The sequence below is a fragment of the Ursus arctos genome, unplaced genomic scaffold (genome assembly GCF_023065955.2).
Source record: "Ursus arctos isolate Adak ecotype North America unplaced genomic scaffold, UrsArc2.0 scaffold_18, whole genome shotgun sequence".
Classification (NCBI taxonomy): domain Eukaryota; kingdom Metazoa; phylum Chordata; class Mammalia; order Carnivora; family Ursidae; genus Ursus; species Ursus arctos.
The window spans coordinates 1,314,154-1,331,373 of NW_026622852.1; the positions used below are offsets into that span (position 1 = coordinate 1,314,154).

At 37.6% G+C, this 17,220-nt stretch overlaps 1 protein-coding gene across 3 annotated transcripts in view; it reads right to left on the minus strand.

Moving 5' to 3' along the window:
- KIAA2026 (KIAA2026 ortholog) overlaps positions 1-15,280 on the minus strand; it is a 145,827-nt gene extending 130,547 nt beyond the window's left edge. For 2 of the 3 annotated variants that reach the window (XM_057313411.1, XM_057313410.1), the window contains exon 1: positions 13,971-15,280. In XM_057313411.1, coding sequence (XP_057169394.1) covers positions 13,971-14,560 — 590 coding nt within the window. In that variant the 5' untranslated portion in view covers positions 14,561-15,280. The remainder of the gene's footprint in view (positions 1-13,970) is intronic. The other variant, XM_026506558.4, reaches the window with a different exon arrangement.
- Between the last annotated feature and the right edge of the window lie 1,940 nt (positions 15,281-17,220).

The window sequence follows — 17,220 nt, forward strand, 5'->3', positions numbered from 1 at the left end:
TACAACAGTATTCCAGGCAAGAGATGATAATGACTCGTACTTAAGTGGTGAGAAACAGAGAGGGATAGGCAAGAGTTAAAACACAATTTTAAGGAAGAAGGCTCACAACTGGTTGATATGTTTAATATGAGAAATAAATGAAAAGGAAATATCAATGACAAAAACTAGTTTTTTCACCAAAGCAACTTGGTGGACAGTGGAGTAATTTATTGAGAAGGTAAGAATAGGCTTAGAAAAGCAAAAAACAAAACAAACTACAAGTTCAGTTTTGAATACGTTAAAATTTGAGATGGCTAAGAGACACCCAATTGAAGAAAGGAAACTAGTAACAGTAGTAGTTTCTTAATAGTAGAGGAGCAGGGGACTGGTGAGAGAAGGAGACATTTTTAGTGTCTGTATTACCTACATACGTTAAATTTTTCCCACCAGATATACTTATTTTTTAAATTAATAAACTACTAAAACACACACTAACCACTATATAGCTAAACAAAGTCCATGTACAGTGTAGATACTTCTCAACTATTTCCTTTAGATTTTCACATATTTCACACATATAATCATTTTTAATAATTTTATTGCAAATACTATCAATCCTACCACCACAGGTATCTAAATGTTCCTTCCTCCTTGAAATCCCTTATGATCCCTTTCTCTCCAGTCTCTCTTTCAGGTAGAAAGGCTCCTTTCTCTCAATCCTTATAGCTCCTTGTTCATAAGCATCACAGCATAGTGATTAAGTACCTGGGTTCTGGAGCCAAAGAGTCTGGATTCCAATCCACGTGGTTCCACTAACTAGTCTAGGTGAATTAATTTTTGTGCCTCCTTTCCTCATTTGTAAAATAGGTTATATAAATCACCAGTTACCTCAAGAGTTGTATGGATTAAATAATTTCATACTGATAAAGCCCTTTAAACACAGTGACAAAGAGTGGCACTTAATATATGTTAACTATTACTAAAATTATGATAAAGTGTAATTTCAGAAGTTCTACTGGGCTTTTGTGTATTAAAGGCAGTCAAGGGGCGCCTGGGTGGTTCAGGGAGTGATCCCAGAGTCCTGGGATCGAGCCCCGCATCAGGCTCCGTGCTCCGCTGGGAGCCTGTCCCACTCCCCCTGCTTGGGTTCCCTCTCTCGCTGGCTGTCTCTGTCAAATAAATAAATAAAATCCTTAAAAAAACTAAAAATAAAAAATAAAAAAATAAAGGCAGTCAAGACAGGTTTTATTTCTACTACTTGCTCTAGACTGGCAAATTAATCACAAGTACTGTTGAAAAGGATAATTATAAAATATAGTAGAGTGATGAAGATACTAGAAAGCTAGCTAACTTCTGTGATTAGAAATACTGAAATATATTTTTAAGATATATTCTTACTATAAATCTTACAAACTCATCATGGCATGACTGATGACTTCAACCTACCTGTCAATGAGTTAGGCTAATTTTTACTGAAGTTGGTCTGTAATTTTCTATTGGTAGCCAAACAAAGCAAAAGACAGCTAATCCATATGGCAAAAAAATAACTTTTTAGAAGAAAAAACTACAGGACATTAGGAGAAGGAAGGAAAAATGAAGTAGGGGGGAACATAGGGGGAGATGAAGCATGAGAGAGTATGGACTCCGGGAAACAAACTGAGGGTTTTAGAAGGGAGGGGGGTGGGGGGAATGAGCTAGCCCAATGATGGGTATTAAGGAGGGCACGTATTGCATGGAGCACTGGGTGTTATACGCAAACAATGAATCATGGAACACTACATCAAAAACTAATGATATACCACATGGTGATTAACATAACATAATTAAAAAAAAAAAAAAAAACACCAAACCCCAAAAACAAACAACTACAGGGCCAAAAACCAAACCAAAACAAAAACCACATTACAAGATCTTACTGTTGTTATCCTGCTAGTGTACAGTCTCATATGTAACAACATTCACATGTAACATTTGATTAACAAGTAAAATCAAATCTAATAGGTGATAAGAGGGATATAAAACTGTAGATATGGCAAATCCAAATTTTGTATTGAAATTTTGTGTGTGAGTAAGCAATACATATGATATAGATAAGACGGCTACCAAGTGATTATCTCTCTGATGGGATGGGTGATTTTTTATCTTAATTTTTTGACAATTTTCTGTTTTTTCCAAATCTTCTTCAAAGAGCATGCTTGGCAGAGTATTTATAGCATATGGAAAGAAATGAATAAATTTTAACTGTTAGTAGAAAAAAGATTTTAACTGCTATGCTATTAAAGAATTAAAATAGATCTCAGTTATCCTATAGTCTATGTGCTCTTGCCATGATACTTGTTTTATTTTTTTTAAGATTGCATTTATTTACTTGAGAGAGGGACAGGGAGAGAGAACACACAAGCAGGGGGAGTGGCAGACAGAGGGAAAAGGAGAGTCAGGCTCCCCCCTGAGCAGGGAGCCCAATGTGGGGCTCCATCCCAGGACCCTGGGATCATGACCTGAGCTGAAGTCACCCAGGTACCCGCCATGATACTTGTTTTAAAATAAGACTTAAATATAACCAATAACCTTTGACTTTAAATCTCGCTACCAACCAAATTCCCTATCCTGGAATTAGTAATTAGAGGAAATAACTAAAGTACTGACAATTGCACCATAATCAGGGATTCAGATAAACCAGAGGATATAAATGGTTCTCACACTTGTTCAGTACTCTGTGGATCACCATGAAATATTGCCATATTTAATTGTTTCTTAAAACCTTTTATTTAACATGTCATTTATTTGGGATTATGTTCTTATAATTACATTACACATACAGATTTGGTATAAAAACCAAGCTGTCAAATTAACCATAACCAGCTAATACTGTCAATATGTGTTTGCAATTTATTAATTATATTTGTCATACTCTTTTGTTTTTCTTTGATTACTGGCAAACAAAATTGTTGAAATAACTTGGTAGATAGAATAACTTAAATTGCGGGGCGCCTGGGTGGCACAGCGGTTGAGCATCTGCCTTCAGCTCAGGGCGTGACCCCGGCGTTATGGGATCGAGCCCCACATCAGGCTCCTCCGCTATGAGCCTGCTTCTTCCTCTCCCACTCCCCCTGCTTGTGTTCTCTCTCTCGCTGGCTGTCTCTATCTCTGTCGAATAAAAAAAAAAAAAAAAAAAAAGAATAACTTAAATTGGTAGATAGAATAACTTAAATTGGTAGAATTCTGTATTGCACATAAGTTTTTCTCTGTGAACTGGGAGAAGACTGAAATTATTCTATTAAAGAAACACGTCCAACCTAACATTATTTAGATATTTAAATATAGCATCTTATCTAAATTATTGGCAAAAATAAAGTACTGTCCTTCTCTTCTTTCTAGCATTACTCTTGGATTTCTGCTTAATGTAAAACAATTTTTTCCAGATATATTTCTATATAATCCTCCACCAAATCTGTGACTTAAGAGAAATAAAGTCAAATGCAAAATTAAGAGAAGCCAAAAGTTAAGGTAAAGAAAAAGATCAAATTGACATGTTTTCTTTTCTAATTCATGTCATGTAAGTGTCCCTTGTAATTCTCTAGCTTAAAAGCTTTTAATAACTCACTAATTTGAAATATCAAACTCTTTATTAGCATAGCATATTAGGCCCTATGTGATCTGGCTCCATAATCTGCTCCCCGCTCTGTTAACACCTGTCACTACTTTTCTATATATAACTACACTGTAGCCAAACTACTGGCCATTTCCTAACTACCTACTGTGGCTTTTGCCTTTGCACTTTTTTGAATATTCTATTCTTGTTGCCTGAATGACCTTTACAGCAACTTAGTTTATCAATTCCTATCTTTCCATATTCATCTTTGAATCCCTCCCTCTACAGTGCCTTATCAAATAATAAGCAATGTAAATACACGCTGAACATAATTGTCTTACTACATTAACCACATGCTACTTTCTACTATGCTTTTAAATACTGTATCCATCCTTTAAGAGAAGATATGGTTATCTGCATTAAACTTAACCATTATCTATTAAGCTTCTCCCCACTTCAAGAGCCAACTTCTAGAGACACAAAAATGGATAAGACAATCCTAAAATTTAATGAGTCAAATATATATGCAAGCAGACAACTTCAATATCATAGTATTCAAAAACTTCAGTACAAACCATATGAATCCAAAAGGTGTATCCTGTAAGAACAGAGGAGTACACCTAACCCATGCTGAAAAGAAGAGGAAGGAAGAGATGGGCAAAGAAGTTGGAGAGGACAATTGTGTTGTGTCTTTAAAAACAAGCAGGAATTTTGACTTGATGTAATGGAATATTTCATTTTCGTATGCTCATCTATTTCATTAATTCAAGAATTACCAAACAACTATTATGTATGCCCCAGACCCTGAAGATGCAATGGTGGATAAAACATATTCTTTGCCTTCTTGGAAGGTGCAATAAGATAGAGAGCCAGATACATCCCTAACGTAATTTTCTTACATGCTATAAACAGACGCAAAACTAAGAATCATGAAGTACATAGGAAAAAGCAATTAATTCTGTATCAGGCTTCAGAAAAACTAAAATATACACCTCCCTAGAAAAACTAAAATATACACAAAAACACACACACTCTTTTGCATACTATATGGAGGGAGAGGGGGGCGTGTAGAATTCCGGTTAAAAAACTTCACATTTTATAAAGGCTTGGAACTCATACTGAACTACAAAAAGAGAAACACAAAATTTAAAAATCAACCAAAAGTATATGAGGTCAACTAATATATAATACTTTATCTGACATAGTGCAGAGCAACGCTACAATAGCTTACCTTGGATCTCTTTTCATTGCTCCCAAAGATCAAATGAGAAACACAAAGAATAGTATTCACGTCCAAAGCTGATATATAAGATCAGACAAACACGTTTAAACGGATATGCAAACAGATGAGAATAAAACCCAGTGTCTTTTTAACTTCAGACTTTTAACAATATTGACGTTATATTAACATAACATCATAAAATTAGCCCAATGTAGTAAAAGTACTCCTAGAATTAATGCTTTAATATGATTCTAAGTTAAACTCTATTTTCTCAGATTATATATAAAGTAGCTTGCTCTAGAAATTACTTTCATGTTCTAAACTCCATGAGAGGAAGAAACTGAGAAAAAATTACTTGTCATATAAAGTTTAATAGATGACTTTTAACTGTGAAGAAAAAAACCCCCAAAACCTTATAAAATCACTACTCATTACTCCTTTAACAAATTCAGCAAAATTACATTATGCCATCATGCTAAATCTAATAATTCATAATTGATTTAAAAGGCAAAACTCGAAACTAATAAACTCATCATTACCTTAGGAAGTAGTCTTGACCCTTGCCTCAAAAAAAAAAAAAAACTCTAAATTTGATGGCGCTTCCAGAACTACCAATTTATAGGAAATACAGAGGACAAAAGAATGGAATGCTAGCAGCAAAATCCAAGACTAGAAGACTCCAAATAACCTGGTTTTTTCAACAAAATCAATGCAAGAATGAAGGAGAGAGAGACAGAAGAAAGAGAAATCTATAAATTAAGAGACATATGAACCAATCACAACGTGTGGACTTATTTGGATCATGTTCAAACAATATAAAAATTTTAAAATTATGATTTTTGAAGCAATTGGAAATATGAACACTAGATTATGCTATTAAGAATTTGTTTTTTTATGGTACTGTAGTTACATTATAAATGAAAGTGTTCTCATCTCTGAGAGTTACAAACTGAAGCATTTACAGAATGTTGTCAATGACTTGCTTCAAAATAATACAGAAGGGAGGTATACAGAGGGTATGGATGGGGCAGAACCAGCCATGAATAAATATTATAGGGGACAGAGTAATAGGCATGTGAGAGTTCAAATATTGTTTTGCTTTCATGTATATTAGAAATACTCTAATAAAAGGTTTTGTTTTAATATAAAAAAATCTAAAAATAGAAATTGCTTTGTGTAATATTCTGTGACAAACTCATAACTTTCAAGGTCTCTCCGTTCTTTTTCAGAGGAATAATAAATCTAGTATCATCTCCTCACCCCATCCCCGACACACCCACTTTTTTTCAGATACTTCTGCAAACTGTATTCCACATGAAAACATGAGTACAGGGCTCTCCTCTCACTTCTCTCCTGCCTTCCCTTCATTTCAACCATAACCCAAACTGCAATGCAAATAAGGGCTGACAAGTATAAAAACCATGCTAAATATTTCAATGACTACTCTAAATTCTGAGGAGAAATCAAATATGCACAGTGTTACTATATCCTGAAGCAACAGTCCTCAAACTATATTTGTACATAAAAACCATTTAGGGAGCTTATTAAAAAGGTAGATTTCCTTATCTCCACTCAGATTCAGAGTTAACAGATTTAAATATGCTATCCTGGAGCTAGGGAATCTGCTTTTTAACACCATTCTAATGTTGGGGATCTAGGAAACACCCTTTGAGAGATAAGCCCCCAAAACCTTTGCAAATGACCTTTAGAACTTATAACCATGTACTGCTTAACTGCAAGACAACATTTATAGAAGTCAAATGGCAACAAACCAAGCAGAAAAAGTCCCTGCCCTCACAGATTTTACACTCTACCAAGAGAGGAGAAAAAGATATATGTAATTACCCCTGAAACTAATAATAGCCTATAATGTTAACTAAATCGAATTTAAATTTTAAAAAAATTGAAAAAAGATATATGTAATTAAATCATATATGTTAGGTTGCAATAAATGCTATGAAGAAAAACAAGGAGGTTAAGGGGGATAGATAATGACTGGGGAGAGGAATATTACTTTAGATACGATGCTTAGGAAAGACTTGCAAATAACGTAGCTCAGAAAAGAAAGTGAGCAAGTCAGGAAATGAGTTTATCTGTAGGAAGAGTCAAATTTAAACCTGCTTTTCCTCAAGCACAAGTATTCAAGACAAATATAAAATATATCTTCAATTTTGTTTATTGATTATATTCTAATATTTTTATCCTTCAATTATAGTAATCCAGATTTTAAAAAATTAAGCTTACGGATGTGCCTGGGTGACTCAGTCAAGCATCTGCCTTCCACTCAGGGTCCTGAGATCGAGCCCCGCATCAGGCTCCCGGCTAAGCTGGAGACTGCTTCTCCCTCTCCCTCTGCTACTTCCCCTGCTTGTGCTTTCCCCCTCTGTCTCTCTCTCTCAAATAAATACTTTAAAAATAAAAATTAAAATAAGAATAAAAAATTAAGCTTATAAACTAACACGGAAACAATCTATATTTATAACTGTTTTTATGGGAAAACATTTCTATGTAGTAAGTTTTTCAGATGGTCTGTTTCTATCCTTCAATGTAAATGAAGTGGACTTTGTCCTTAAACAGGAGAAAAGCCCCTGAATTCACTGGGAAGTATATATTTAGCAGAATTTTAGTGTTCCTTAGTATATTTGTTAAACAATCTACCACTGAAATTGAAAAGCAGTTTAAAAACATAAAATCAATATGAGTAAAGTACTCACAGAAGAGCAGTATTAGTAAAGTACTTACAAAATTGTAGCAAGAGGTTTATAATCAAGCAGTTTTACCTTAAACTGGTTTATCTCAATTGTATTCTTATCTTTTTATCTTATAATAGGAAGCCTACACAGAAATGAACAAGTGGGAATTTCCAGACATACTAAAACACTTAAAGAAATATGAAAGAGCTATCAGAAGAGTTATTTTTGTGAAGTTATTTTAAGATAGATGGCTGTACTCAAAGCTTTAAATGTAAAATTTTGGAATGAGTTCTTACCATTAACTATTCCAAGTCCTTAAAAGTACACCTACAAATTCTATATATTTTATATTTTGAATGGTATTACAAAAATAACAACAGTAATACATGGTCATTGTAAACAAGAAATCGGGAGTGGAAGGGAAAATTAAAAACACCCACCCCAGTTCCACTACCCCATTATGACAATTTACCTGAATGTACTATCTTACAACTTCAGTGATACAAATTTTTAACAAAGTCATAAATACTAATTTCCTTTAAATAAAATCTTTTTTTTAACCAGAAAGTAATACGTTTATTGTGAAAAATCTAAGACATACAGAAAAGTTAAAAGAAGAAAATGAAAAATACCCAGAATCTTGCTACTTAGCAATAACCACTATTAACACTTTGTTGGTGTTCCTAAGTCTTTTTTCAAAGTGAACATATTTAATATACTTTTTTTTTTAAGATTTTATTTATTTATTTGACAGAGATAGAGACAGGCAGCGAGAGAGGGAACACAAGCAGGGGGAGTGGGAGAGGAAGAAGCAGGCTCATAGTGGAGGAGCCTGATGTGGGGCTCGATCCCATAATGCCAGGATCACGCCCTGAGCCGAAGGCAGAAGCTTAACCGCTGTGCCACCCAGGTGCCCCTAATATACCACCTTTTAAGCACAGTTCATTCTGGAACACTCACAGGTCCCAAGTGGAAGATGATACAACAAAGGGCATGGTGACAGATAATACTACCACTGGGGTTTATTAGTCTATCCCGATTAAAAAAAGAAGAGCCTCAAGTAATTCAATACGTATTTTAAAGATTCATATTACTATGCAAGTTCCTTGGAAATAAAAACAGCTGTTACTTGTTATGGGCACCTCTAATTTTATGAAGATAGCCTAGAAATGATTTGAAAGTTAAAATACAACTATGGAAGGGACCCAATCTCTCTGAAACATGACTCCCCCCCTGCCCTAGTTTTTTTCCTTAGAAATAAAAATAAATAAAAGGGCACAAATAAATACAATGAGAAACAGGGTATAAGGCAAAACATACTTGAACCTATCAGGACATTTTTACTGTATTAAATCTAAATCACTCTCAAATTAACAAGTGGAACAAAATCTCCTAAATTAATAGTCTATAAATTTACTATATTCCATATAATACCTTTTACTTATTCCAGAATGAACTCTTTTCAGTTTTATTACTTGCCTCTCCTTAATTATTTCAGCTTTTAGCTGCATTATACAGATTTTAATCATATTCTTCTAAAGGTTCATCTTTCCAGTTTGAAGGCAGTCAACCCTCACAAAAAGTTCTGTCTTTGGTCCTCTTGTATTTTCACTACTCTGTCCTCAACAATCTCATTCACTCCCATTTCTTCAACCACCATCCCTCTACAGATTAATTCCTAATTAAACATCTCTAATCTAACCCTAGTCACACTGCTGAGCTCTATCTCAGCCTTCCAATAATTCTCAGGTGCGTATCTTCAAACGAATGCCTCATGTTCTCTCAGCATCACCATCACCTGGGCTCAAGTTCATTTTGTACACCATTGTCTCCCTCATACCCCAAATCCAACAACTTGCCATTTAACCACTTGCACCTCCTGAATTTACCTCTTTTATAGCCTCACTCGCTTTTTCATTCCTATTGCTTATTATCTCGTGATGGATTAACTCAATAACCTTTTAAATAGTTTCCTTTCTTCATCTCTTTCCATTTTAGCTTTCAACCCTCAAAATACTAGTAAAATCATGTCACTCCCTTAGCTAAAACCTGTAATGGATCTACACTGCTTACATTCTAAATTCCTTAGCAAGCATTCCAGGTCCTCCTTAATTAGCCCCAGCCTATCCTTCTAGATTTCATGAGTAAGCCAAGATGTACCATCAAAAATGCAAAAGTGATTATGTTCTCCCCATTTGTAGGGGGGAAAAAAACGAATGTACTAGATAGAATCTCAATTAAGGGTTTCCTCCCACAATTTGTTTTAAACCTTTTGGACCCCTAACAAAAAATCATATGATATAATTAAATAGAATTTATCAGTATTTTCTCAATGTTCTGCAAATAGTACCATAGACTTCCAGATGTCTGACAATGGCACAAGTTTGAGAATCACAGTTTAATATATTTAACCTTTTATTATAATTGTGTGTACATGTACCACCTTTTAAACCTTTTGGGGACAGGAACTGTCCCCTAAATCCTAACACAAACCAGGTGCTCAATAAATGTCTTGTTAATTAAAATCCCTCATCCTTTTATCAGTGCACCTGAACATTTTCTGACTCTTCGCCAAATAACCCAACTATTTTTTTTAGAACGGCAACTGTAATAAATAGAACTACATGGAGTATCAAGGTCTAACATTCTATAGTTCTGAACAAGAGGTAAATCCAAATTCTATTACCAAAGGTCCCCAATTTTTAAAGATTTACATTAAAAAGATAGAATTACAGAATCCAGTAGAAGTGGGGGAAGTTCGGCTACTAGGGAGAAAGAAGCATCCCATCTAAACTCCCAATTAATTTCTGGATTTTGATCTTAAGCAAGTCAACAAAATTCAAAATTTAATCACTTAGGAAGTGATTAAAATTGGTCTATAAAATTTATTTGTATTTCAGTACTTGTACTTGGAAGCCACTAGTGTTTTTACATTTCTGAGGCTTCATGATGATGCTGTTGTACTCTCATCCCCAAGAAAAAACGTTCTGCCAAAAAGCAATCACGAAACTAAATAACCTTCAGCTGTATTTTAAGAAAGCATTTTTTAAGCCCATTACACGTACCATTTAACAGCATGTCAGTTCAGAAATCAAAAATAATTTTAACATGGAAATGTTACAGATGATTTTCATCAAAACATTATTTTTTGTTTTTTTTTAATGCCAGTATAGTTAACATACAGTATTCTATTAGGATCAGGTGTACAATATAGTGATTCAACAATTCTACACTGCTTAGTACTCATCATAAGTATACTTCTTAATCCCCATCACCTATTTAACCATTCCCCCCACCTTCCTCTCCTCTAGTATCCATCAGTTTATTCTACATAGTTAAGAGTCTGTTTCTTGGTTTGTCTCTTTTATAAATTCCTTTGCTTGTTTGTTTTGCCAAAGTATATTTTAAATGGCCAAAATTAAAAATTTAAGTTCAGCTCTGTTGGGGTCCCAGGTGGTAACTCTTTGATAGCTACAATCTTTTAAAACTACGAAAAGCCATCTTCTGGCTTCATAGCAATATTCTTAAAGCTTTCAACAATATTCTAAAATTTAAAAGCTTTCAAATACAACATTATTTAAAATGTGGAGGAGTCAAAAATTCTTATTTATATTTGACAGTTTCTACAGCTCTGCACATAACTTCCTATTAAGTATTTTTTATTCCTTTTCACTTAGATGATCTTCTCCATACTTCTAATGCTAATTGCTATTTCTGTCAATTGCTTCAAATAAATGAATGAGATCCCTTCTAAAATAGAACTTTTACCTAATCTCTTTACCCCTTCTCATTTCCTCCTCTCACTTACTATCCCCCCACCTTCAGACTTAGGTCTCCTTCTTAAGTTCCCCTTGTACCTGTTTATATGTCCACTATTAGAATCATTATCTTTTTAAGTTTGTTTCCCTACCACTTAGGGGCAGGGTACTTATCTTTTGATCTCAGGGACTTGAATGTCTAACTTTGGCAGATACTCACATATTTGTACAATCAACTTATCTAAACTAACACTTCCATAGTACAAATGTATGGACTGAGATTCAAATTAAACACTGTGTCCACAGTCCAGGGTACTAATGCCATTGGGCTGCTCTAAGATAATGTGGCATCTTTCTAATGTACCTCATTTCTTGCTCATAAAATACTTATGAAAGCTCAGCAGTATTAGAGCAGCTGTAAAGTTCTCTATACAATTATCTAAAATTAAGAATTAATTCAATATTTTACAAATATATATAAAACAAAACTTAAATTACATCTGGGTGATTTTTTATTACTAAAACACCATATACCATGTATTTACAAATAAGGTATTTGAGTCAACTGGGGAAAATCATACTCATGTGGCCAGTCTATGGAATGTTGTTCTGAAACATATATCTCTATGTATCTTAATTGTATACCAAACAGTTATAACCAATGCTTTTCTCAAAATTATCCCAAAGTATTTATTTAGTAATAACTCAGATTTTAGGCTATTACAGAAAAAGAAATGAATTCCTAGTATCGATAAGTATGGTCTGGCAAACCCATTATGTACAGAATGTTTATATACATCAAATAAAATGAAAGCAAGGGACTCAAAACTTTATCTGAGACCATCATATCATTTTTTTGCTATTAAAATGCAAGAATTTTATCTTTCTTGAGCTAAGAATATCAGAAATACATTATTATGTTTATAAACAACAGAATGTTTTAAGTTTAATTTCTAAGTATGGATGCTATTAGATCATATGGGAATACAGTATTCTGAGCATTAGCCACCAGGAATCATTCTAAGCATTCAGAAATTAACTTTATGAAGAACAGAAATAATCTCCCTCTTTTGTAGGACTCAAGAAGTATTTCTTACACACACAATGCTTCTGAAAACACCTGTAATTCATCCAAACCAATACGATACTTCTTAGCACTTTCATGCAACCATTCTCTCATCTCATTCTAAATCCCTGTTTCCACATTTATAAAATTGGATGCTCGGACTAGATGAATTCTATGGTGCCTCCCAGATCTAAAATCTTGTGACATCAATTTGGAGTATATTTTACTACTTAAAAATAATGACATGTGAATGGACTGTTTTTCTTAAGAGTCATAACTATAATGACTCTGTGGAGACAAGAACAATAAATACACTACACAAGTACAGTATCACTAAAGTATTAAAAGTAAGCCTTTTTGTTTTCTACTTTATGAATTCTACTTTATGAAAGGATTCAAGAAGGTATTCCTTAAATAGGGACCCCTTACTGATTCAAGCACTATGTTAACTATTGCTTTCAGTGAAAGAAGTCACTGATAGTCTTGAAAACATATGGGAAGCCACTGACACATTAGGTTATTTTTAAATTACCATTATAAATCAAGGAGCAAAAATCTACAACTTCTCAGGAGCTATCCATAAAAGCACTAGTATAATGCCCAGCTTTAGATATGAAGAAAATATTCATTTTATTCAACTACTAATTACTAATACTGTAATGGTAATAACTTATATCTAACTATGGAACAGGCACTGTTGACTTCACATTTATTAACTCATTTAATCCTACAGTAACACCATCAGGTACTATTATTATCCCCATTTTACAGATGAGGAAACTGAAGCCAAAAAGGTAAAGTGGCTTGTTCAAGTTCACTCAGCTCTTAAAAAACCAAGCTAGTATTCCACTTCAACTACCATTTCCAACATTCAATTATTTTTCTATTACTAAAGAGCTTCACTTGAGAAATTAATCTGGCTCCCATCAAATATATGATTATAAATACGTTTATTTTAGTACCTCTTGTGCTACATTACTTCCTCTCACTAAAGAAAAACAGCGGACTCTGAATATGCACAGTGCCACCTGAACTATGATTTCTAGTAAACATAAATGTCTAAACCTTTTAAAAAATTGTGTTCATGCATCCACTATTATCGCAAAAATTCAGTCTGCTCATGAAGCCGAGAGAAAAGATCAGGAACACGCCAGAGTAATTATTAATCATTTAAAAACAATCCATAAATTTACGATGGCCGACATGGGTAATGAAACTATACATTTTTTGGTTTGAAACTACCACCTTTTTACATGAGCAAAACACAGTTTTCTAACGATATTTCATCCTAAAAACTTTTTTAATGTCACGTTAAAACTGTCTAAAAGTTGTGGTCCATCTTCTAACCCACTAAAACTTTTCCTCTACCCTATCCCCGTAATTCTTCCCATGGGCATCATTTTACTTTGTATCTACTGACTTTACCTGCTCTTCGGCGCTCAGGACTGGGCTCCCTTTCAGCTTTACATATGGGTTCCCACATCCACCACACCCTTACGAGCCCCCCACTCAGGGCTGCTCCTTCTCCTCCCCGGGCTCTCCAACACCAGCTCAGCACCTGTACCGCTACGCCCCCCGACCCTGGCCCAACCCATCCTCGGACACGTGCGAGACTGTTTGTGTCACTCCATCAGTCCCACCAGGGACGGGGTTCACTTACCGAGAGAGAAGCGCCAACTTTTGCTCCAGCATCATCTCCAGCTTCTGGCCCTGTTTGGAGACCCAATGGTCCACCCCATGCAAGCGGTAGCACGTCTCCAGCATCAACCTGAAGTCCGCCACAAACTCGGTAATGCCCCCATACCGGCCGCTGGCGAACTTCTCCTCCATCTTCAGCAGACACATGCCCTGCCCGAGCTGTTGCGGGATAGTGCGACCGCCCCTGCCGCCGCTGCGCGGCCCCTCGGCCACCTCATCCTCCCCGGTGGCAACGCCCCCCAAGGGCTGCAAGAAGGGGGCGGTGAGGCCCCGGTGCTTCTCCTGCAGGAACTCGCCCAGGATGCGGTAGCCCTGCCGCAGCTCATAGGTCAACTCCTGCTCCTTGCAGCCACCGCCCCCGACCACCATCTCCTCTTCCTCCTCCTCCTGGTCGTCCTCATCCTCCCGCGAGGAGGAACTCCTCCCTTGTGCCGGCCCTGAGGCCGGGACCGCCGCTGCCATCTCGTCGTCGTCCTCTTCCTCGGGCGCCGGTGGCTGCCTCTCCTCCTCCCCGGCCGGCTCCATCTCCCCCGGCGTCTCGGGCACGCTCATTGCCCCGGCAGGATCACGCTGGGCCGTGCGGAGCGGCCGCTCGAGGCGCCGGGGGACGCGTGAGCGCGGGCCGCTTCTTCAGGGCTCGGCCGTGCCGCGCAGCACCAGCCGCATCGGGCTTCACTCTCAGCCGCCCGCTTGGCTCACTACGCGCGGGGGTCTCTAGCTCGCAGCCGGCGGGGCGGGGTTACATGGCGCGCGAGGGAGGGGGGAGAGAAGAGGAGAGCCTAGGTGCCCTCCTCTCCCCTCCCCCCGGCGGCGGCGCGCGCCAGGCCCTCCTTTGCCTCACCCCTCCGCGCCCCGCCCGCCCGCCGGCTTGCTCTTTGCGGGCCAGGCCGAGCCCGGCTGCCGCGGCCTCGGCGCCCCACCCCCTCCGGGCCGGCTGTGGGGGTGCTGGGAGGGTGCGAAGAGGAAGTGGGGATTCTTCTCTTGCCGCCCCAGAGGGGGCCGCAGCACTGGGCTGCGGCGGCTGGGGCTCCTCCTCTCCCTAACACCCGCTCCCGCCCCTCTCTACCTGCGGGGTACCCGGGCAGGAGGAGGCGGCGCGCGGACAGGGCCGGCGACAACTGTCAGTTAGAAGTCCCGCTGGGCCGGGGGCGGGGAGAGGAAGGGGAGGGGCAGGGAGAGAAGGGGGTGGGCACTCAAGCTACCCCCCAGCTCTGGGGGGAGCGGTGGAAAGAGGCAAAGAAAGACACAGTCGCCATCCACGGTGCGCATGCGTAGTAGGAGAGCCCCACCCACTCCCCCTTGCGTCCCGCCCAGCTTCGCAACAGCACGGACTTTGGGTCAGCTACGGGCCCCGAGGCCTGGTAGGCTGCGCGGCTCAATGATGTCATCAGCCTGAAGACGGCTGTTAAGGGGGAGTGGAGAGGGAAGCAATGCGCCTGCGCAGCTGTACGCCCCAGGGCCAGAGAGGCCGAAGGGGTTTTGAAAGCGTCTGCTGCAAGAGGTTCTTTCTTGCGCGAGATCCTAATTAGCCCTAAAAACTAAGATTAATTCTGAAGGAGCTTGCTAGATAACCCTCGTTAATGGCAAATGAATAGTGAGAAGGCACAAAATGTAGATCCTATCCTGTTACAAATTTTATATTCTCTGCACCCACCTTCCCCTTTAGGACTGCTGGATTTTTAATGTAAAACTAGAATTTTGAAACGTTTAGAAAGGAGGTTCAAGGACTCAACCAACTGAAACATAACGTTCACATGCAAAAGAAAAAAATGTGTAGAACTCAAATTTCTAAAACTCCGGTCCCCAGTTCTTAAGATCAATTCCTATTTTAAGTAATCTCATGCGTTAAAATTAACATATTTCCACCTCGGTTCTTGAGATCTGCTAAGAGTAAATAAAGGGAATGGAACCTTATTTAAAATCCTTGGGATTAAAAACAATCTTCAAATAGTTCAACTCTAAGCTGTAAAGCATTAGTCACGTCGTTAGCCGTAAAATGTCACTACACATTTAAAAATGAGTGTTTAGAGAATGTCTAAAAAGAGGACTCGTTCACTTTAGGTATTGGTTAAAATAAGTGGGGAGAAAGGAGCTAATGGTAAAGCAGGTATTATTATTTTCCCATGTTCTATAAGATGAACATATCTTTCTACTTAACACAATGTTCTAGCTTGGAACCTGTAATTACCGTCCTAGGTATCAAGCATTTTAAAAGTACAAGCCATCTAACCAAACGGTCAGGATATTTAATTCTTGTTATTGTGAACCTTTAAAGCACTGATAAAAATCAAAACTTCAAAGCTTGGGGGGGCTGTAAGTTAAATAGTAATATTAGGTAAAATAGTTAAATGGGAACACATGAGTATTGACACTCCCCCACACACACCCATTATCCAGTTTTCAACGTCTTCTCTCATCAGACATTTGTAATTTATTAGGCATTTACAGCATTTTCTTTCTCCTCAGAGCCCTTAGATGTACCTCATCTCACAGGAACAAAGCCAGGAACCAGTCTGATTTCAGTAACTGGCAAGGAAAAATGTGTCTGACTGGACATCCCTCATTTCCTGGACCCACCCTCCCCCAGCAAATATCCCCTCTTCATCTTCAGGTACCAACCCTATTTCTTGACTCTCTGATAATATGGATTGCATTTATTGAACCCTGTGCCACCAAACACTTTATATTATCTCCTTTAATTCTCACAATAATCTTAGGTATTATGCCTATTTTACAGATGTAGAAACTGATGCTTAGGTTAAGAAAATAGTTTGCCAAAATTCAAATCTAGGTCTGTCATACTTCAAAATTCTCTGTGGTGCCTAATTCCAAGTCATCTGGCAGAATTTCCAGTTCCTCGTGCACAAGAGTGTAGGGAATTGCTAGAAATTTGATCAAGGACTTCTGAAGGGATAATAATTAAGATAAATGAGTTGAAGGAACATCAGCTATAGGTCATGGAGAGGCCAAGATGATTGTGATCTTAGCTATTACGAAAGTAGGATTAGGTCCTTAAACTTAAAAAAAAAACAAAACCCAAAACTAGTATACAAGAAATATGTTGGTTGTAGGTAAATTAGAAAATACAGTTTAGTGAGAAGAAAAATTGCCATTTAATCCCACCACCCAGTGGTAAGATTTTTCTATTTATTCATGTATATTTTTATTTATCTTAAATAAAATTGTGACTATACCATACTTAATGTCCTTTC